General features: G+C 41.7%; 1 protein-coding gene across 2 annotated transcripts in view; it reads right to left on the bottom strand.

Moving 5' to 3' along the window:
- Positions 1-23,308, bottom strand: part of spata18 (spermatogenesis associated 18) — a 77,665-nt gene extending 54,357 nt beyond the window's left edge. For both annotated transcript variants that reach the window (XM_072569162.1, XM_072569171.1), the window contains exons 1-4: positions 23,175-23,308; positions 17,642-17,747; positions 4,468-4,583; positions 41-159 (exon numbers count right to left, since the gene is read on the bottom strand). In XM_072569162.1, coding sequence (XP_072425263.1) covers positions 41-159; positions 4,468-4,583; positions 17,642-17,747; positions 23,175-23,261 — 428 coding nt within the window. In that variant the 5' untranslated portion in view covers positions 23,262-23,308. The remainder of the gene's footprint in view (positions 1-40; positions 160-4,467; positions 4,584-17,641; positions 17,748-23,174) is intronic.
- Positions 23,309-24,186: the final 878 nt, after the last annotated feature.

Here is a 24,186-nt window from a genome sequence, read left to right as displayed (position 1 = left end):
ATATTGGAGAGACTCCTGACTCTCAGCTTAGCTTTCTTACTCCTGTTTGACGGTTCCAAGTTGGCGACGTGTTGTATTTAATTCAGTCTCCAATTCTATCATTTCTTTCTCATGGACTGTTGCCTGTTCCCTCAGTTTCTGATCCTTTTCAGCAGATTCCTGGAAAGTGAACCACAAATATTAGCATGCGTGTGCAGTTATGCAAAACATCTGCAATCAAAAATCTGAAGGAATTGTAAATCAAAATAAGAAACTGAAGTATAAAAAAGGTAGATTGAATGTTTATTCTGACAGATACTACTTTTAAATGACTATTAAAGTTCATTTGTTTCCATTAATTTTACTTCGAAACAATAGCCTTACACAGTAGATTGGTTCAAACTTTGATTAAGCTCAGTCCCAGCAAAGCAACTCCTCCATTTTAAAATCCTCATCTCATTTTCAAATCACTTCAATAACCTTGTCCCTCCCTTTTTCTAATTTTGACCAGCTGAAAAACCCTTCAGGGTCTCTGTCATCTCCAGTTTTGGCCTCATGTACATCTCTGATTTTAATTACCCTCGCAATGCCCTGAGCTATGGAATTCTCTGTCTAAATCTTTCCACCTGTCCAGGTTGTTTAAGATGCCCACTGATTAAGTTTTTGGTCATCTGACCTATATGATTCAGCATTAAGGTTTGCTTTTTAATGTTCCTGTGCAGCTCCTTGGGAATTTTTTTTACATTACTTTAGAAATACAAGTTGTTGATCAATCTCATATACACCATCATCAATAATACAAGATGACATTGCAGCAGGTGACTCACTCTTCATTTTCTGTTCGCCGAGCTGGGAATTTGTCTTGCAATTTGTCCAGACGTGATGGTACAGAGAACACCGAACGGAGAATGCAAGACAAATTCCCAGCTCGGCGAACAGAACCACAACAACGAGCACCTGAGCTACAAATCTTCTACCAAACTTTGAACTCTTTATTTTCATTTGCAGAAATACATAGCTGACATACTGTTCCAAGATTATTCACAATGAACAGCATTTGTGGCCCCTCATGCCAAGCTATGGCATTCCAAGCCCATCCACCCAGTGAACAACAAAGTTATTGTATGATGCGTTTTTTAAAAACGCTTTAATAGGTTGCCACAATGGCTTTACACTTGCTTGGAAAAACAACCTAATTTGCACTATAACCTAATAAAAAGTGTAACCTAATAATCTTGATCCTTTAAACTGTCAATAACTGCAAGCAATCAAAATCTGAACTTTGTACAGAGAAACATCATGAAGTTGACAGCCGAGACAAAAGAACCTGAGTAAGGGCTCAGGTGTGTCAATAGATCTCTGAGTTGTCAGTTAGAATCATCGAATCCCTACAGTGTGGAAACAGGCCCTTCAGCCCAACATGTCCACACCAATCCTCCAAAGAGTAACACACCCAGACCCATTCCCCTCCATTTAACCCCAACTAATGTACCTAACCTACATGTCCCTGACTTGTTCAACCAGCCAATGCAGTTGAACTTTGACAGTGAAAAGCATCATGACAAAATCTAATCCCCCTCCTTGCTTGATATTCACTCCCATACTTGCTAGACAATGTTACTGTGTAGCAGTGATAGATCAGAGGTTGAATTTTGAAGATGCTGGAAGCAGTTTGAGGCCAATTTCGGAGGATTCCTCACTCTGATCGCCCCCGGTGAACTTCACACAGAGTGAAATTCCATTTGAACTAGGTTAATCATATTGACACTAGCAGATTCATCATCACAACCTTCAGCACAACAAAGACACTTCAGGTGATGTGAATCCAGCAACAGACCAGTCTTCACTGAAAACAAGATAATCAGTATTTCATCTCCCCCTATAAAGACAGTTGGACATTGCCTTTTTTCTTAATATTTCTATTTTTGAACTGTGCTGAGATGCTTGGAATAAACCCATGTATATCCAAGACAGTAACTACCTCAAAATGTTTTCCATGTGAAACAAAATGTTGAATTATGGGTTACTCTGTTACTCCTGCTCTGATGCAGGGCTCCTTCCTAGCCTTGCTAACCTTGCATTGGTGTGTACTTGCATGCGGGTTTGCTTCATCGATACTTGCACTGCATTCAAATTGAGGGTTGGATGGGGTCGGGGTGGGGGGGGGGGGGGGGGGGATATCAGGGAAGGGAACAAGACCTGTATAACCATTTAATTTCTTTTACATCTGCCTCTTAGTAATTAGGATGAAAAAAAATGGTAGCGGCATCTCCACATTCTGCTGTTTAAGATAAGGTCCTTTTGTTTTCCTCCCAAAAACTTTTACTATTGGAATTTGTTGAATGATTTAGTGTTAAAACTCATTACATAGTTTTGGCTGTGAGGTTAGAAATCTAGTAGTTTGCATTATCACTGAAGCCCATGGAACGCCTTGCAATTGAAGTTGTTGAGTGCTCATGTCTTGGTGCAGGGGTGAAGGGGGTACAAGTTGGTGTGTGAGGGCCTTTCTGTTTCCTTGTTAGCTATTTTCAATGCAGTCCCAAACACTGAGGTGAAACCTTTAAACAAACTGCCCTGGCAACCAGCAGCTGCTATGACCACCTCTAAATTTTGTTTGGAGGCAATCCAAATACAGCTCACCACATCCAGCCCCTTACATCATCACCCCATCCCTACCTTGCCTCCAACAACAGCCATGAAAATCTCATCCTTTTGGGCACTTAGTCCCAAGGTAGTCAGACCATGCCAGGAATAATCCCATGACTCCTATTAACCTCCCCCCACACCCTTCTCCCCTCCCCCCTCACCCCTTGGAGATGAACATTGGCCCAAAATAGCATACTGTAGATAAACTAACTCAGCAAGGCAAACAAGAAAAGAGTTCTATAAGGCACGAGAATGGAGCATAAAACGGATACAAGCTGTCAAAAAGTAGATACATATTGTGGTGAAAGTTTGCGAATCAACTCATGAGAGGCTGAATAGATTGGGGCTGTTTTCCCTGCAGTGTCAGATGCTGAGGGGTGACATTATAGAGGTTTATAAAATCATGAGGGCATGGATAGGGTGAATAGACAAGGTCTTTCCCCAGGGTGGGGAAGTCCAAATCGAGAGGGCATAGGTTTAAGGTGAGAGGAGAAAGATTTAAAAGGGGCCTAAGGGCAACGTTTTCATGCAGAAGGTGGTGCATGTATGGGATGGGCTGCCAGAGGAAGTGGTGGAGGCTGGTACAATTACAACATTTAAAAGGGTTTATGAATAGGGAGGGTTTAGAGGGTTATGGACCAAATGCTGGCAAATGGGACTAGATTTATTAAGGATATCCGGACGGCATGGACAAGTTGGACCAAGAGGTCTGTTTCCTTGCTGTATATCTCTATTACTCTATGATATAATGGGTAATGTATTGGAAAATTTTGTATTTATTTTGAATTGATTAAATGTTCAGGGCAATAAGTATTGTGATCAAAAATCTACAGAAGAGAATATCTTGGCATCAGTGCTGAAATGGTTCTATGCAGAATCCATATCACTTACCCTCCTTAAGTATGATGTGAAGGTGTCAGTGTTGGATTGGGGTGGACAAAGTTAAAAATCACATAACACCAGGTTATAGTCCAACAGGTTTATTTGGAAGTACAAGCTTTCGGAGCACTGGTCCTTCATCAGGTAGCAAGTGGGGCAGGACACACAATTTATGGTAAAAGATCAATGTATTGAACAAACCGCTTCCACCTTTTTTTAAATAAAACCTTAAATTATCTCAGGAATGTGACTTGAAAGAAGTTCTGGGATTTACATGTTAATGAATCAAAATCTGCAACCCATTCGAAGTGTCTACCTAACCTTTGAAGTAGACATTGAAAGGCATGATGTTGTTGTATTTGTGCAGTATTTGGTTAGAAACCAAAGTGCTGTAGTAGGTAATCAGAGCAAGTAATGAGTGTAAGCAACTTTTCAACAAGGTGACTACTATTATATATAACCAAACATTCCTTTTGCTAAAAATGAATTATTAAGTGTTCATTCGCATTTGTAATTCTAAGATGTTCTCAAAATCCAAAATTATGTAAAACTGCTTTTATTTGTTCTTAATATTCTGTCAAAATTTTCTTAGCCTCTCTATTTCTTTTTGTTTATTCAATCTCATGGTGAATTCATCTATCGAGTTTTCATTCCTACTTAGTCCTTTCACTATTTCTGTCTCAAATCAGATTGGCTAGGAAATAGCCTCTCTATTGCTGTTCACCCAGGTACTGTTTCCCTGCCTGTGCCATCATCAATTCACACAGCAGTGTGGTGGGCAAAAAGGTTTCAAGCTGAAGTGTTAGGGATTGAGTCGCATTAACAGCAAGAAACTTCAGATATCTGCTACAGCACATTTTTACCTGTCAGTCAAAGACAGAGAATTAAGTTCCAGGCCACATGATTCAAAGATTTTCAATCACAAGAGCAAGCCTCAGTCAGATTGTATATTTATTCATATACCTTCATGAGAGTAAGGCTAGTATCAGATGTTACCCCTGACGTAAGGACTGTAAAGCTGGACCCAAGCCAGGGCAGGAAGCGGGATTTGATCGTATCAACACCAGAATAAACACCACCTTTAAAAAAAAGAGAAAGTAAAGTAAAATAAAGAAGATCAAACTAAGTGTTTAAATACTCATTTGTCAATCTTTGGTGTGTTTAATGACATTGCAGTCTTTACAGTCTGATTTGAAACATCTTATTTTGTCTGAAACCAAAACAGAATGTGGTAGAGAAACTCAGCAGGTCTGGCAGCATCTGTAAAATAAGGCTCTAGAGCCCTGTTACTTTGGAATTTTTTTGTTGCAGATTTCCAGCACCCTCAGTTCTCCTTTTGTCTGTTATTAAAATAAGAAAAAAAAACATTACATACACAGTTTCTTGATTTTTGACTGGCAGCCACAGTTGAATAATTGGGAAATGTTTTCTTCACTTGTCCATGAATGACCAGGGACAGACAAAAAAGGGGAGAAAGAGTGAAAACTACAAAGATTCAGTTTGATCATTAGAAAGCACCATTTAATGTCCTGGAACTCCTTGCCTTAGTGCATTGACACTCCAACAGTTCAAGGAGCAGGCTCACTATGACCCTCCAGGACATTCGGGGATGGGCAGTAAATGCTGGTGTAACCACTGATCCCCACATCTCATGTGACAGAAACAAATAATACAAACGCTCCTGATGAAACATATATAGATGTACATTATTTTAGTTGCTCAATCAATCACCTCATGGTCAAAATCTAATAACACCAAAAAGAGATTTATATCCACTGGGACAGTTTGAAATTTCACACATCACTGATAACATATCCCACTCTCAATTAGATGGTACCCCACATACTTATCCCCATGGAAGCTAATGTTACAGATGGAATTCCACTGGGCTTAAAATCATCATTAAGTAATTTCCTGAGAATTCCGGTGAGAGACAGCTCTAAAATCCTCCTGCACTATGGCCATTTATCAAGTGCTAAGCTTCCAGTATAACAGGTATGAAGTGCATCCCCTTGGTGAAAAGCAGAAGTGCATTACCCATGCTGTTACTACATTGACAACATACAGAATGGATCTGCATTTTAACATGACTTGATCTTTAATACTTTTGAGAATGCAACTATGGGGACCATAAGCTTCTCGTAGCATAGTGGTAGTGTCCCTACCTTTGGGCCGGGAGGCCCGGGTTCAAATCCCACCGGCTTCAGAGGTGTATAATAACATATCTGAACAGGTTCATCGGAAAATATCTATGTGGCATGGTACCCATTTGAGGTTCCTCCAACTTTGATTTCTCTGACCATGCCTTCAAATTGGACCTGACAACTATATGCTGCCTCAGTGGAACAGTTACACAACAGGAGATTATTTGATCTATTCCACACAGTAGATTAGATTCCCTACAGTGTGGAAACAGGCCCTTCAGCCCAACCAGTCCACACCGACCCTCCGAAGAGTAACCCATCCAGACCTGTTTCCCTCTGATTAATGCACCTATCACTATGGGGCAATTTAGCATGGCCAATTCTCCTGACCTGCACTTCTTTGGACTGTAGGAGGAAACCGGAGCACCCGGAGGAAACCCACGCAGACACGGGGAGAATGTGCAAACTCCATACAGACAGTTGCCCGAGGCTGGAATCAAACCTGGGACCATGGAGCTGTGAGGCAGCAATGCTAACCACTGAGCCACCGTGCCACCCCATGCCAGTTCTCTAGAAAAACAATTCAGCTAGTCCCACTCCCCTGTCATTTCCCCTATATCTCTACAAATAGAGTCATAGAGATGTACAGCATGGAAACAGACCCTTCAGTCCAACCCATCTATGCCGACCAGGTATCGCAACCCAATCTAGTCCCACCTGCTAGCACCCAGCCCATATCCCTCCAAACCCTTCCTATTCATATACCCATCCAAATGCCTCTTAAATGTTGCAATTGTACCAGCCTCCTCCACTTCCTCTGGCAACTCATTCCATACCCGTACCACCCTCTGTGTGAAAAAAATGCCCCTCAGGTCTCTTTTATATCTTTCCCCTTTCACCCTAAACCTTTGCCCTCTAGTTCTGGACTTCTCGACCCAGTGAAAAGACTGCCTATTTACCCTATCCAACTTCAGGTATTCTGCTACTTTCTTTGTGAAAGCATTGCATCTAACTCCACCCCCCTTTCAGGGCATTCCTGATACAGAAACCTCATCAAAATGTATTCCTCATGCTGCCTTTGGTTTTGATAATAACCTTAAAATCAGTGTACACTGGCTTTTAAGCCCTGTATCTTTTCTACTCTTTCTAAAGTCCTCATTATTTTGAATGTCTCAATTAAATCTCCTCTCAACCTTCTATTCTTCAAAACAAAGTGTAAACATCTGTTTTCTCCAATCTATCCTCACCACAGATACCCATCATAACTGAAGTTATTCTCAGGTTATTTTTCTGCACCCACATTAATGACTTCACATCCCTCTTAAAGTGTGGTGTCCAGAGCTAGACAAAATTTCAGTTGAGGCTGAAGAAACATTTTCCAGAGGTTCATCATAACCTCCTTGCTATTTGTACTTCACCTTTATTTATAAACCTTAGGACCACATTTGTTTAATGATCACTTTCCCAATCTGCCCTGCCAGATACAATGTGTGCCCAGAGACGTCCAGTCTTTTGTTCCTTTACCCTTTTTAAAAATAGTAACTTTTAAATGTATAAACTCTCTCTTCGTTCTTTCCACCAAAATGGATCACTTCACTTTATCATGCACCAAATTTTATCAGCCATATCTCTACCTATTTTATCAGCCACACCCACTCAAAAATATTCACTGACATTCTCAGAGTTCGCAATACTTCCAAATTTATTGTGTGGGATGTGGGAGAAATAATGTTCCTTCTGCAATTCCATTTTACAAAGTAAATGAACTCACACCAGTGTGTAATTGTCTTAGCCAAGAGTTGAGTCAACAAGAATAGAAACGATGTGGAGGAAATATATAATTGTTTTTGTATTAGCTAAAATTGTATGCCAGAATGAAACGTGACTGCAAAACAATGGTAGACATTACGGGCAAATAGATAAGATGTTGTGAGGGGATGAAGTTGAGCTAGATATGCCTGTACAAACAGTAGGTATACAAACATCTGTTTCCCACTTTTACAGAAACACAGGAACAAACCCCAATTAAAAGGGTCATAGGGATCAGAACGGCCTCGGGAAAGGCACAGATGAAGGGGGTAGATAATGATGAAGAAAGAATATGCCTAACAATGACCTACAGCGGGATGAGGTCAAACAGCCTTGTGAGGCCAGAAATAAGCATTTTGTCACAGACAAGGCCGGATAAGGCAAGAGATAAACAGGAGTAATGGGGGTGGTCTTAGGGAAGTGGAAGATGTAAGCAGGGGAGGAGCAATGTAAAACAAAAGAAACCAAATTATATAAATATTGTGTATGAATTGAATTTGGTGTGTGTATGTCCTCTGCCTTATAGGCGCTGGGCATCTCACCCTCTTGCAAGTGTAAAAATAAAGGACACTGCTGATTCAGATTTTGTCTCGGACTGCAATTATTGAAGTGTGTGAGCTTTGTTTCTCACAATTGGGGGCTCGTCCGGGATTTTCTTCCATCGCCGGGGGGAGTGACTGGCCTTGGACACTGGGAAGACGTGTCCCATTCTCCATTGAGGAGCTGTCTTGTGACCTGGTTTGGTCTGCTCCCTTGGGCGACTGGTACGATTCCCACAAGAGAGACATCTGAATCAGACAGAGATAGGCGTTCGATAGAAAATACGGCGAAAAGGGGCCAGGCAACTCTGTGCACAGACCAAGGTAAGAAACCTAACTTTTAAGTATTGCCTTGGTGGCTGGGACAAGGGGTATTTACTTGCTGAGGGACTAGCGAGGGCCCCGGGAAATGGGGGATAGGCAGAGTAGCTGTCACAGAGCACAGGAAGAAGAAAAAGTCCCTGGTAACATTCCTCGTGAAGGTCCGTTGGGGAGGATGTTGCGGGAATGGATAAGTAATACTTGTACAAGGGCAAAAGATAAAAAGAAAATGATTAAATATTGTTGTTTAGTATGGACCAAAGACCCGATCCTTCGTCCGGCTGTCTTCTGGCCAAAGTATGGTTCGGACGAGGATTGGGTATGTCAGTATTTAGATTTGTATGTGAATGAAAAACAACCTTTTAGTCAAGAGGAGGCGGACTATGCGTCCTGTTGGAAGGGCAGTTTGCGAATGTTGGTAGTAAAGACAAAGGATTCCCCCTCTGCCCCACCTAGTCCCTGGGATCCTCTTGGCTGTTTGCCCCCCCCCCCCACCACCTGTACCATAAAATCAGGTTAGGTGAACATGGGGGAGGAGGAGAGACAGACAGACAGGGACAGGGAACAGATGATTCACAAGAGGAGGATGAAGGGGCGGTGGACGGGGATGTTATTGTTCCTGACCCTCAATCCTCAGTAAAAGAAAGGACAGCTACAGTAGATGTAGAGGAGGCCTCTGGAGGATCTAAATCAAAGCCTAAGGGGGAAAAACAAAAAAAAGGGGAAGAACGTAACGACTTATCCCCTTCGGGAGGTACCGATAGGGGACAAAGAGATTGGGTTTGTAAGTGCCCCCCTCAGCAGTGGGGAGGTCAGAACATTTAAAAAAGAAATGAAGGTCCTGGTTGAGGATCTGGTGGGGTTGTCTGAACAAGTTGATCAATTTTTGGGGCCCAGTCTATATACCTGGGCTGAGTTAATGTCCATTTTGAATATACTATTTACTGGGGAAGAAAGGGGACTTATACAAGGGGCAGCCATTAAAATATGGGACAGGGAACACCCGATTGGAGATGGGGATGCTGGACAGGGAGAGGTGAAGTTTCCCCTCAGAGACCCCCAGTGGGAAAATCAAAACCCGGAGCATAGAGAAGAAATGAGGGAATTGAAAGATCTGATTCTAAAAGGAATAAGAGAGGCAGTTCCGAAGTCACAGAATTTGACTAAAGCCTTGGAAGTTAGACAGGAGAAAGATGAGACTCCCTCAGCTTTCTTGCAAAGATTAAGAGACTCAATGCGGAAATATTCTGGAATGAACCCTGAGGACCCTGTGGCACAGGGTCTTTTGAAAGTACATTTTGTGACAAAGGCATGGCCAGACATACAGAGAAAGATACAGAAGATAGAAGGGTGGAGTGAAAAGCCATTAGATGAATTGTTAAGAGAGGCACAGAAAGTGTTTGTAAAGAGAGAGGATGAGAGACAAAAACAGAAGGTGAAAATGATGGTAGCTACGGTTGATGAGGTAGTTAAGAAAAGAATGGAACCAATAGTGAGCAATCGGAGCGGTAGGTGGCAGCATGTCGGACAGAGAGGACAAGGGGGAGAGGGAGAGGACAAGGGGGAGCATTTGATAGAGGGTTCGAGCGACAGGGGCAGAGCTGGAGGTCTCCACAGGCAGGATGCTCTTATTGCGGAAAGATAGGGCACTTTAAGCGGGAGTGTCCTGCTCTGAAAAGGGAAGAGAGGGCAATTCCGCTTATGAATTTTGATGAGGAATAGGTGTCAGGGGTTCCTGCCCTCGGGGGCCCACCAGGAACCCTTGATAAACCTGAAGGTGGGACCCTATAGGGAAGAGGTAGTCTTCCTAGTAGATACGGGGGCAGCACGGTCATTGCTGAATTTTAAACCAAAGAAAGTAGAAATGTCGACACAGTCAATTACTGTTTCAGGGGTAAAAGGGGAAGGATTTACTGTTCCAGTATTTGAACCTATGATGATAGAAGGTCTGAAGGATAGAGTCACAGGGGAACTGCTGTATATCCCTGATATAGGAAGTAACTTACTAGGGAGAGACTTAATTATCCTCTTAGGACTGGAGATTGGAATTCAGGAAAAAGAATTAGTTGTCCAAATGGCAATGTTGACAGAGGATGTGGAGAGAGAGATAGACCCTATTGTATGGGCTAGAGAAGGGAATCGTGGAAAACTACAGATCCCTCCCCTTGAAGTAAATTTAAAAAGGAAAGGGGATGTTGTCTGTGAGCGACAATATCCCATTTCCATAGAAGGTAAACGAGGACTGCAGCCAGTAATTGAAGGACTGATTAGAGATGGACTGTTGGAGCCATAAGGTAAAAACAATGACTGCAGATGCTGGAAACCAGATTCTGGATTAGTGGTGCTGGAAGAGCACAGCAGTTCAGGCAGCATCCAAGTAGCTTCGAAATCGACGTTTCAGGCAAAAGCCCTTGTATGTCTCCTTATAATACCCCAATACTACCAGTGCGGAAATCCGATGGAACTTATCGATTGGTGCAGGATTTGGGAACATTAAATCGAATAGTACAGATCAGGCACCCAGTGGTGCCAAACCCCTATACGTTATTAAGTAAGATCCCTCATGACCACAAATGGTTTAGTGTGATAGATTTAAAGGATGCCTTTTGGGCTTGTCCCTTGGCAGAGGAAAGTAGGAATTTGTTCGCCTTTGAGTGGGAAGACCCTAAGACAGGACAGAAACAGCAATACCGGTGGACTGTGCTCCCCCAGGGGTTTACGGAATCCCCAAATTTATTTGGACAGATGTTAGAACAAATATTGGAGAAATTTAGCAGCCCCAAGGGGACTACCCTGTTGCAGTATGTAGACGACCTCTTAGTAACAGGAAAAAGAAGAGAAAGAGTAGTAGAAACCACTAACAAATTATTGAATTTCCTGGGCCAGCAAGGACTGAGGGTATCTAAAAACAAACTACAATTTGTGGAGCAAGAAGTGAAAAACTTGGGACATTTAGTTAGTGAGGGAAAGCGAAAGATAAGCCCGGAACGGATAGAGGGAATAGTGGGGATGCCACTGCCCAGGACTAAACGGGAGTTACACAAATTTTTGGGTCTAACGGGTTATTGCAGATTGTGGATTGATTCCTATGCACAGAACTCTAAGAAATTATATCTCAAACTATTAGAGGGGGAACCAAAATGTCTAAGTTGGGATGATGAGGAAAAAGAACTAATTGAGAAACTCAAAAGAGATCTGATCCATGCCCCCGTGTTAGCCTTACCTTCCCTAGATAAACCTTTCCACCTCTTTGCTACCGTGGATAAGGGAGCGGCTTTGGGAGTATTAACCCAGAGGTGGAGAGGAATGAGACAACCAGTAGCATATCTTTCGAAGCTATTGGATCCAGTATCCCGGGGATGGCCTGAGTGTGTGCAGGCCACTGTTGGTGGAGGAAAGCAGAAAGCTTACATTTGGGGGAGCCCTAATAGTAAGCACCCCACACCAAGTGAGAACGATCCTAAACCAAAAAGCTGGGCGATGGTTGACAGACTCGCGGATTCTGAAATATGAAGCAATATTAATCGAAAAGGATGATCTAGTGTTGGTCACTGACAATTGTTTAAATCCAGCTGCCTTTCTTTGGAAAGGGGAAGGAGACTCTCCTCAGAATCCAGGGCACGATTGCCTTGACATTATAGAATACTAAACTAAGGTCCGCATGGACCTGAGAGATGTTCCACTTCATGCAGGGGCTAGACTTTTTATAGATGGATCATCCCGGGTGACTGAAGGGAAAAGACATAATGGGTATGCAGTCGTAGACGGGACAAACAGTATTGTGGTGGAGGCAGGAAGGTTGCCAAATGGGCGGTCAGCTCAGACTTGCGAACTCTATGCATTGGAAAGAGCCCTTAGGGCATTAGAAAATAAAGAGGAAACAGTATACACTGACTCTAAATATGCATTTGGTGTTGTGCACACTTTCGGCAAGGTATGGCAGGAACGAGAGCTGATCAATAGCCGGGGGAAGGAATTAGTACATGAAGAATTGATTAAACGAGTCTTGGAATCCCTATTACTCCCCCGAGAAATAGTAGCAGTGCATGTAAATGGTCATCAGAAAGGAAATGAACCAGAAGTTAGGGGAAATAGATTAGCCGATGAAGTGGCTAGGGAAGCCGCCCTGAACCCACAAGAAGTGGTGATTCATTCCCTAATACCTACTGTCCCAGGACCTAGGGAAGCTCCTATATTTACTGAAAGCGAAGAAAATGAATTGAGAGATTTAGGGGCTGTAAAAACAGCAGACGGGCATTGGAGGTTACCTGATGGAAGGAGAATGTTAAACAAAATGATGATGTGAGAGATTATGGCCATCCTACACCAAGACAGCCATTGGGGAGTACAAGCAATGTGTGATTTAGTTCTTAGGGAATATGGATGTAAAGGAATATATACAATTGCTAAACAAATATGTGAGGGACGTATCATATGCAGAAAGGTAAATAAGAAAGTCTTGAGAAAACAGACCCCGGGAGGAAGAGACCCAGGATTGAGACCTTTCCAGAGTATACAAGTAGATTATACTGAACTCCCCAGGGTAGAAAGACTAAAATATATGCTGGTCATAGTAGATCATTTATCTGGATGGGTTGAGGCATACCCCCTAGCTACTGCCACTGCGAATGGAGTGTCTAAAACAATATTGGAGCACATAATTCCCCGATATGGGCTCGTGAACCATATTGATTCCAACCAAGGAACTCACTTTACCTCTAAAGTGTTACAGGGGGTAATGAAATGGTTGGGAATTTCCTGGGAGTTCCATACTCCATGGCACCCGCCATCATCGGGAAGGGTTGAGAGAATGAACCAAACACTCAAACAACAGCTCTCTAAATTGATAATAGAAACCAGACTCCCTTGGACCAAATGTTTACCTATAGCTCTCTTGTGAGTACGAACAGCCCCAAGGAAAGACATGGGACTATCCCCCTATGAAATCTTATTTGGATTATCTTACTTGGGAGCGAATGGAGAATTGCCAATTCCCAAAACTAAAGATTTGTTTTTAAAGAAGTACGTACTGGGCTTGTCCTCCTCTTTGTCTTTCCTCAGGAAACAGGGCTTATTGGCACAGACTCCGCCCCTTGAATTCACCGTTCATCCCATCCGGCCAGGTGATTGGATCTTAGTAAAATCATGGATAGAGACTAAATTGCAGCCGGACTGGGAAGGGCCGTACCAGGCTCTTTTGACTACCGAAACGGCAATAAGGACGGTGGAGAAAGGCTGGACTCATTACACTCGGATCAAAGGGCCAGTGGACCCTCCCGTGGAGAAAGAAGTCTGGACAGCCGAATCAACGCAAGATCCGCTGAAACTCAGACTAAAGAGACTTTGAGTAACTAATTATACAGTGGCGACGCGAGCGCGGGATTATTTCTGTAAGATTATATATTAAGTCTTTTTGTGCTTCAGCATGATGTTTAGAATACTGGGAATGCTTAGAGTTATAATGCTAGCCCTCTTAGTATTGGGATTTTGTCAAATATCATTTTCATATGTATTATTAATGGTTCCTGAATCCGATAATCCACAAGTAATAGACGCTGATGAATGCAGTTTAGTAAATTGTGGGGATGTAGATAATCAGAGACAGTACCGCAGCTCTGAGATACATCTTAAGTCCTATGGGGATGGCCTTGGGGACGGTACTTGGTATAATGGTCTTGTCACAGTACACCGGGCCCCCTTCCGACAAGCTCGCGATTGTCCTGATAAAAAGTGTAACCCAATATACCTAACAATAAGGAAAACCACATGGCACGAAACAATCCCGGGGGGGGGGGGGCACCTATGAGATACAATGAAATGAAACATTTGGGATAGAAATGAAAGCAAATGGGAAGGATTTCTTGGGCTGTTGTTTCCGAATTAGTGTAGGACAGGGAAAACGGGTAGAACTACTGGGTAATAAGATACAATCTTTCACCCCTCCCGATGATCCTAAACTAGTAAAATTTATAGAGGTAAAGGACTTGAAACAGACCATTGAAATAGAAACTGGGTACGGGGATGCAAATGCCTGGGTTGAATGGGTAAAGTATACTGTAAAAAGTCTGAACAAAAGCAATTGCTATGCATGTGCCTCCGGTCGGCCAGTGGTTCCCTTTCCGCTCGGGTGGAAGCAAGACAGGAAGGGCATGAAATGTATGATAGCCCTGTATCAGGATGAGACTGCATGGAATGATAGGAATTGTACCTCCCTATCTCTGATGTTCCCTCCCTTGGAGAAGAAAGATGCAAAAGTTCCCCCCACATTTTCCGCCGCAGTTGGAAATCACACATCGTGTGTGCGTAGACGAGGTACAAATCGGTCGAAAGATTTGGGGGAGCTGAAATTATGTATAGAGATTAAGAATGTTACCGAAACGGAAAAGGGAGGGAACTACTCAGCACTAAAGGTTCCCCAAGCGGATCTGTGGTGGTACCATGGAGGCAAAATATTGAGACCCACGCTACCTCCAGATTGGAGAGGGATATGTGCAATTGTACAATTGGCAATTCCATTTACCCTGGCATTTGAGAAGGAAAAGATAGGAGGGAAAAAGGGAAGGGGTAAGAGATTACTGTTAGACACTTCTTTCGATGACAGGATTTATCTCGATTCGGTAGGAATCCCTAGGGGAGTACCTGATGAATTCAAGGCTCGTAACCAGATTGCAGCAGGCTTTGAGTCAGCTCTCTTTTGGTGAATAACAATTAATAAAAATGTAGATTGGATAAATTACATTTTCTATAATCAACAGCGATTTATAAATCATACAAGAGATGTGGTTAAAGGAATATCAGACCAGCTTGATGCGACAAGTAGGATGGCATGGGAAAATAGAATGGCCCTTGGTAGGATTTTAGCAGAAAAAGGGTGTGTGTGTGTGATGTTAGGAGGAAGCTGTTGTATCTTTATTCCTAATAACACTGCACCTGATGGTTCAATTACTCGGGCCTTAAGGGGATTGACCACCTTAGCAGAGGAACTGGCTGAGAATTCAGAAGTAGATACATCTCTCACGGGATGGCTTGAATCATGGTTTGGAAAATGGAAGGGGATGGTGGTTTCTATCCTTACTTCCCTGATAGTAGTAGTCGGGGTATTGGTGGCCATTGGCTGTTGTATCATACCCTGTATACGAGGGCTCACCCAAAGACTGATTGAAACAGCCTTGATGAAACAGACACCCCTAAAAGGGGATCAGGCAGAAGTTCTTTATCGACTAAATAATGAGGAGATGAGTGAGACCAAGATGGATGAAATCTCTGAAATGATGCTTGTGAATTTCGGGGGCAATGCTTAAAAAAAAATTGCAGAAGATAACAAATGGTAATTAAAGAAAGAGGGGAAATTGTGGGATGTGGGAGAAATAATGTTACTTCTGCAATTCCATTTTTCAAAGTAAAATGAACTCACACCAGTGTGTAATTGTTTTAGCCACGAGCTGAGTCAACAAGAATGGAAACGATGTGGAGGAAATATATAATTGTTTTGTATTAGCTAAAATTGTATGCCAGAATGAAACGTGACTGCAAAACAATGGTAGACATTACGGGCAAAAAGATAAGATGTTGTGAGGGGATGAAGCTAAGCTAGATATGCCTGTACAAACAGTAGGTATACAAATATCTGTTTCCCACTTTTACAGAAACACAGGAACAAACCCCAATTAAAAGGGTCATAGGGATCAGAACGGCCTCGGGAAAGGCACAGATGAAGGGGGTAGATAATGATGAAGAAAGAATATGCCTAACAATGACCTACAGCGGGATGAGGTCAAACAGCCTTGTGAGACCAGAAATAAGCATTTTGTCACAGACAAGGCCGGATAAGGCAAGAGATAAACAGGGATAATGGGGGCCGGTCTTAGGGAAGTGGAGGATGTAAGCAGGGGAGGAGCAATGTAAAATAAAAGAAACCAAATTATATAAATATTGTGCATGAATTGAATTTGGTGTGTGTATGTCCTCTGCCTTATAGGCGCTGGGCATCGCACCCTCTTGCAAGTGTAAGGGGCTGAATGGCCTATTTCTACTCCTGAATTCCTATGTTGTGCTGGAATGAGGAGTTGCAGTAAATACAGGAAAATCAGGTGGGAATTACACACCTATAAAAGAACCTACCCTATCAAATTAGTGGATAAAATATTAATCTCTTGGCTTGCTATACCTCGCTTGCCATCCATTAAAGCATTCATTGACAAATACATAGTGAATATGAATAAATTATATTCACACCCTTTTCATCTTTGATGTAACTTACAGCAAATACAGATCTGCAGTCCAATGAGCCAAAAACTGAGGAGATTTGAATCTATATGGTTGATCTAACCTTTTTAGGGAATGGGAGGTCAGTCATGGAGGTTGGATAGCTATATGTGTGAGGCAGTCAATTATGCCCCGAAATAAACCAATTAAGGGCATTGTGCAAACACCAACTGGAGCTTTTCCTCATTAGTCCCCTCTTTCCCACCAAACCTAAAGTCCTGGCTGATGAATGGTAACAGTTTGTTAGAGGATTTGAGGAATAACGCTTCATTTATAATTATTATTCCTTTCCTATGGCAGGGAGTGCAAGTTGACTACAATAGAGCCTCTCCAAAACAACTTTGGCAACTGTGGCCTCAAATCACTTTAAAGTTTGTAAAGCTTTCTCAGAGGGCACCTCCACCTTGCACCTTCATCTATTTACATTGTTAGCTCCCACTGATGGGATGGGAGCTTTCTATTGGCTGTCCAATGTCAGGTCCCTAATTCTGTTCTTAATTGATCAGGGCTCCCAGAGGCAGCCTATTAATTTACTGCATAATTCAGCCAGTGTTGTGTTCTGATGGCAGGTTAGGAAGAATAAACAAACGTTTAGCTCTCAACTCCATAAGCTTTAATGACCCTGAAACATTTGCAAAAAAATGATAGGACATTTCCTTTCCCAACTTTAATAATGTAGCCTTCTCCACCTTTCTGCCAGGCACTTAAAGCAAAACATCTGGACTAAAAGTAGAGAACGATGCAAACAAAAAGACAATGCATATTCAAACGTCTTCTTTCACAAAAGCCTGGTAATCCTGGAACCTACTGAAAGTATTCCTCAGCTAGCTTTAATGAAGGTTTTTTTTCAATACATAGAAAAAGCTGGTGTGTGACTTCAGTTCTCACCCACTGACCCACAAAAATGAATCCTTCTTATTGATGGCCAAAATAGAGTAGAAATTGGTGCCTGCGATCCAAGTAACAAAGGTAACAAGATCTGAATTGAATTTTGTTCCAAAAACATAGAGGACTGAAAGAGAAATGCAGAGATAAGTCTTGATGTTTTAAAAGCTATACCTTCACTTGCTGTGAGACTAAGAATGGTGAATAATTCTCCTTGAACTTTCGAGGTCAGTTCAATAAGTTCACAGCAGCGATTCAAGTTCTGATCACATGAGTTAATCTGTGAATCAAAAAAAGGAAACAGAAATTGAAGAATCCTTCATGTTATCCAGCAGTAGAAAAGGTTTGCTACAAACTCTCTACTTTTCAGATGTAATCTTTCAACGCATTGGAATTTATGTCAATTCCAGAGACCTAACTAATCCTGATTTCTATGCTCAACAAACAAAACTGAATTCAGACATAATGATCTTTATGTAGAAAATGTCACAAGGTACTCCAAAGAAACATAATTGACAAATATAGTTATACAAGCAAGAAGAGGTCTATAGAGTGACTACACATTTGTTCAAGACATGGTCTAAAACAAGGGAGAGAGAAAGGTTAAGTGAAGATACAGTATCCAGTGATGAGGCAAACACAATGAGCAACACGCAAGAAACAAAAATTAGAGAATGCACATTCAGTGGATGATGGGATTACAGAAGGTTACAGAAATAGCAAGTGGTTCAAGTATGAAGAGATGTGAACATAAACATGGGAACTTGATAACTGTGGCTTTGGAGAACCAGAATCCAACATAAGTCAATGAGGACATGGATAATGGGAGCAGCATAATGAGTGAAAGGAAAGGGGAGCGAGACTTTGTATGAGCTAAAGTTTCAGGAATCTTAAGTATGGAAATATGTATTCAAAAAAGGTACAATGGATATGCAAGTTAGTCTGAACTCGGTGATGCAAAAATTACTGGAATCAGTGTTGAGGGATAGGATTAGGTGTTACTTGAAAAGGCACTGGATTAAATCAGGGATGGCCAGCATGGTTTTGTTGAGGAAAGGTCGCGTCTTATTAGCTTAATTGAATGTTTGCAGGAAATAACAAGGAAGACTGAAAACGACAATGCAGTGGATGTTGTCTACATGGATTTTAGGAAGGCATTTGACAAGGTCCCATATTGCAGGTCATTCAGAAAAAATAAAGCCCATGGGATGGAGGGGAATGTGGCAAGTTGAATCCAAGTTTGCTGAGTGACAGGAACAAAGGACAATGGTCAACAGATCTTTCTGTGAATGGAAAGTGATTCCCAGTATTGTTTCATAGAATTTATTGTTGAGTCCCTTGCTGGTTTTTTTAGTCATTTATGGGACATGGACATCATTTATTTCCCATTCCTAATTGCCCAATTAAGAGTCAACCACATGGCTGTGGGTCTGGATTCACACGTAGACCAGACCAGGTAAAGATGGCAGCTTCCTTCCCTAAAGGACATTAGTGAACCATTTATGGTGTATATTAAATGATTTAAAGTGAAATGTAGGAAGTAATGATTGAGGAATTTGTAAATTATACAAAAATTGGCCAGGTAGTTTCGAAGAAAGAGGATGATCATTGACTAAAAAGTAACAATGGTTTGGCTAAGTGTACAGAAAAATGCCAATTGAAATTCAATTCAGAGAAGTGTGAGGTTATGTGGTTGCAACTCCAGCCCCACTAATAAATTCAACTAGTGGGTGGCACGGTGGCACAGTGGTTAGCACTGCTGCCTCTACAGCACCAGAGACCCCGGTTCAATTCCCGCCTCAGGCAACAGACTTAGTGTGGAGTTTGCACATTCTCCCTGCGTCTGCGTGGGTTTCCTCCGGGTGCTCCGGTTTCCTCCCACAATCCAAAGATGTGCAGGTTAGGTGAATTGGCTGTACTAAACTGTGTATGGAGTTCAGGGATATGGAGGCTAGATGCATTAGTCAGGGATAAATGTAGAGTAATAGGGGTAGGGGAATGGGTCCTGTTGGGTTATTCTTTGGAGGGCTGGTGTGGATTAGTTGAGCCAAGTGGCCTGTTTCCACACCTTAGGGATTCTATGATGATTCTATACCTGCTCCAGATAATAATGAATGATGGAATATCCACAACTCTCTCGAGGTGCACACCTCCAAAGATTCACAACCCTTTCAGTGAATTAATTTAACATACCTCATTCCTAAATTATCAACTAGTCATCCTGAGAGTGTGCCCCCACGTTCCCGATTCCCCAGCCAGCAGAACAATCTTTTACTGTCTATCCTGTCAAGCCGCTTCAGAATCTTGAATGTTTCCACAAGATTGCCTATCATTTTGAACCTCAGGGAATACCTGCCCAATTTACTCAGCCTTTCATTATAAAGACAATATTCACATTCGCCCGCTAGGGAATCATTGCTGTGCTGTCTCCAATGTAAGTATGTCTCCTTTAAATATTCAGGCCAGAACTACACTTGGGGGAGAAATCTGATGCTCAGAGGTGGTGAGAGATTGGGAAGTGAGAGGGGTGGTGATAATTTTTGACAGGGGTGTGTAAAACAGTGTAATCTTGTCAAAAGATGTGCAAGAGACAGGAGAGAATAGATCAATAGGGCATAGAAGTACAGAGTGATAGCAATATTCAGCATAGAACAAATTCAAGTTTAACACCAAGAATTAACAATATGCACTTGAGCACTTGAGCTGCAGATCAAAAGTTCACAAATGCAAGAGCTGAATGTCAAAAGAAAACTGGGATGTAGCTGTCCTTTACATCAAGGCAACTTTCAAACCACTACAGTTATAAGGAGCCTGAACAAAGCTGTGGTCAGTGGGAACCAAAGGGAAAACTGGCTGACACAGGGAAAGATGATTGTGCTAGTCAGATACCAGTGTCGGGAGGTACTGCAGGAGTTTAACCTATTCAGAATTCCTTCAATAATGAAGCAGTGGATGCAAACCTCTGGTAAAATCTGGATGGCAAGCCAGTTGGGTTGATAAATAAATCCCTGTGCAAAACTGAACATCTGGGCAAAAGCGAACGCCCAGCAATTTCCTCAAACTTTAATAGCATCCCCATACTGGACTTCCCACAAAGATACTGATTAGAAGCCTCACTGAACCAGTGGTATCAGCACTGACTACAGGCAGAGAGCTAAGCTGCACACACAACACCAATGGTTTCATTTCCTGACCTCTTGAAACCTAACCATCATTTATCAAGGTTATCATGAAATACTGAACACTCACTTGAATTGATGGACCACACACAACATTCAAGAAATCTGATACAATCCACAAGAGAGCAGTTGCATGATTGGCACTTTTACCTCTAGGCTTGATATCCATTCTCTCCACATTCAATGGTTGTTACCATCACTGAATCCCTCACTATCAACATCCTGGGGGTTACCATTAAGCACAACTGGACTCATCTCAACTGGACTCATCTCAACTGGACTCATCACATTAACACAGTGCCTACCAGAGCAGGTCAGAGGCTAGGAATACTGCAGCAGGTAACTCACCTCCTGACTTCCCAAAACCTGTCCACCATCTACAAGGACAAGCCAGGCATGTGATGAATACTCCCCACTTGGATGGATGGGTGCAGCTCCAATAACAATCAAGAGGCTTGACATCATCCAGGACAAAGCAGCCCATTTGATTGTCACCGCATCCACTCGCTCCACCACAACCTCAGCAGCAGCAGCAGTGTGTACTATCTACAAGATGCACTGCAGAAATTCACCAAAGATCCTTAGATAGCACCTTCCAAACCCACAGCCACTTAATCTAGAAGGACAAGGGCAGCAGATGTACCGACATCTACAAGTTCCCTTCCAAGCCACTCACCATCCTAACTGTTGCTGGGTCAAAATCCTGGAATTCCCTCCCTAAGAACATTTTAGATCAATCCACAGCATAACCACTGCAGTGGTTCAAGAAGGCAGCTCACCACCACCTTCTCAAGGGCAACGAGGAACAAGCAATAAAATACTGGCCAGCCAGCAACCCCCATGTGTCATGAGTGTGAATCACAAGAACCCCTATAGAATTTCAGTTATGCTCTACCACAATATGACTGCATCATAGTCTTTCACAAGTAGAACTGAAAGTTGTTCTCCTCCCCAATTCAAAAGCTGCAAATTTTAAAAGCACTGTAATTCTTTCTCCAAGTTCTGTAGAAAGATGGTCAAAAATAAATTTGAATACATGTCAATCTAGAACAGGATGGCGAGTCTGGCTATATCTTATAAGTCTGTAAAGAAAACATTAAGTGCTGAAATATTCGGCAAAGTAGGCAGCACTTGTGCAGTTAAACAAGGTTAACATTTTATCAGAATATTTGACTTTTGATGTTTATAAGCTAACTTTTGAACTTAACAAGGGCAGTGAGAGTAAATTGTTCTGATAAAAATCCTTTGCCCGAAATGTTAATCCTATTTGGCAACTGTTATGGATCCATTTCAGAATAATGGCATGCTGGAGGTGAATTTGAAAGCATGAAAAGTAATAAAATTATCTTCTTTAAAACAATACCGAAAATACAAGAGCTATAAAGCATAAAACTGACAATAGTTGCTTTTTAGCTACCATCTTTCTTTACTGTTCAAGGGGTGTATGAAAAGAATGAATGTCTGATAGTGTGGAATAACTAGATTTGTATCCTTTTGCAACATTTGTAATATTAAATAGTTTTAAATATTTTAGCTATTGCAATTACTGTTGAGCGCCAGCATGAGCTTTTTTTTAATAACTGACTTCAAATTATTTTCTGACAGGCTCTTTTCCCACTATTGTTGTCGGTGTATGACCACTTCCTGAAATCAGTTCTTATTTTCTTTTCTGATAACAATTGACCATTCAAATTTCAAAATGTTTACTGTCTTAGCTCATCCACTTAAATTGACATACACACATTGACAGCTACTGATTTATGCAATTACTAGGTTTTCCTGAAACTCCTTCCTGTGTATAAATCAAAGACAATAAAACGAAATTAACTCAAGTTGCTACTCTAGTTTTACTTGAGACGCTACCTGAAAATATTCGCTACTCTTGAAAATTTAGAAATTAGTTAAGAATGAAGTATTGTGTATAAACGCGTGTGCAACAACGTTAACTAGTTCTGCTCTAACATAGAGCTCAGTGTGCTAAAATAATTTTGACTGAAGGAGTAAAAAATGTATTGTTTGGCGTAGCTGCAAGTACAATATGTGTTGCATTTTTACCAGGGCTGCTTTCCACATTGCCATAGCAACGAGCGTCCTTAGTTACCAAACTCCCGGGAAATTTCCACGTTTACTTGCAAAATTTCAACAAGAACAGCTTTAAGAATAAACATTAGAATGTTAAGTCTAAACCAAAACCTTTATATTTGCGGTTGTATTTACCACATTAAATTGCAAATAACAAGTAATTTATCGAAACCAAAATTGACCGCTTATCAATCATGGGAGACTACTGTAAATCACATGTTAACACGATTCTCATTGTTGCTGAGATCAGACATGTGTTTTCAAATAGTTTATTTATGCAAACGTTGTAATTATTTTGTAACTGATGTAACTTGATTTTTGGATCGCAAAGAAGAAATGGTTTTTCAAACAAGATGCTGCCAGATTCAGCAATGAGTGTTTTTTATGCTTCCAGTGCCTTCCGGGTATAGTCGCCAGAACTTTTCAAATGAGGAAAAAAAACTCACGTGATATTCTCTGTACCAGGATTCAAGTTTATTCTGCAGCAGTTTATAGGTCGTTGTATTGACCAACCTTCGTAAGGTGTCAGCCATAGCTGCGATGCGAAAGTTCGTAGTTCCTTGGATTCGCCCACACTGACACCCTGTCAAACCACAGTCACCTAAAACAGAGCGCTCTCTGCAGTATTTATACAATGGCTAGAGGGATTGCTATGTGCTTTTGGTGTTAGGGACGCTACGCTTGCGCTGTGCTCCCACCGCTGATTTTTAGTTGTAGCAACGCTATTTCCTTCGCTATTGGCAATCTTGTGGAGATGCCATCAGTTTGCATTGTACTGCAGCATCCATAAATGTATGATACAGACCCAAAATATTGTACTACTTTCCAACAAGCTTAAACCGTAACATTAACATTGATAACTACACTTGCAGCCTATTTTTTCCAAACTTAATCTTAAAAGTGCAAGTGTTTGCACTGTCTTTTCTATGTGCTTTTGCTATTTCCTAAAAAAAACTTTACTTGACCTTATAGAAAAGTAGAATAAAATAACTTTTATTTGTGTAATGTGAGATTTGAACACATAGAAGGCCCAAGGACCATGAAGCAAGGAGTTTTTAATTCCACTGGCACCAGGTCTTAAAAACAGGAAGGGAAATTAATAATAAATTAGGAAATGTATTTACACTATATGGAACTACTGTGTGGGTTACATTGGCTAAGGAGTTGTTTTCTCTGTCTGCTTCCACTTCCTATTAGCCCTCTCCATACAAAAGACTTCTGCAGGTAGTCCTGATGGCTTAGCAGGAAACTTGAAGGTGGTGGTGTTCCCATATATCTGGTGCTCTTGTCCTTCTAGATGGAAGGTGCTGTCTGAGGATCTTTGGTGAATTTCTGCAGTGCATCCTATAGATAGGACACACTGATGCTAGTAAGCTTTGGTGGTGGAAGGAGTGCATGCTTGTGGATCTTGTGCCAATCAAGCGTGCTACTTTGTTCTGAATGGTGCCAAGCTTTGTG

This window comes from Chiloscyllium punctatum, chromosome 1 (assembly GCF_047496795.1).
Source record: "Chiloscyllium punctatum isolate Juve2018m chromosome 1, sChiPun1.3, whole genome shotgun sequence".
Taxonomy (NCBI): domain Eukaryota; kingdom Metazoa; phylum Chordata; class Chondrichthyes; order Orectolobiformes; family Hemiscylliidae; genus Chiloscyllium; species Chiloscyllium punctatum.
This window is presented reverse-complemented; position numbering and strand designations above follow the sequence as displayed.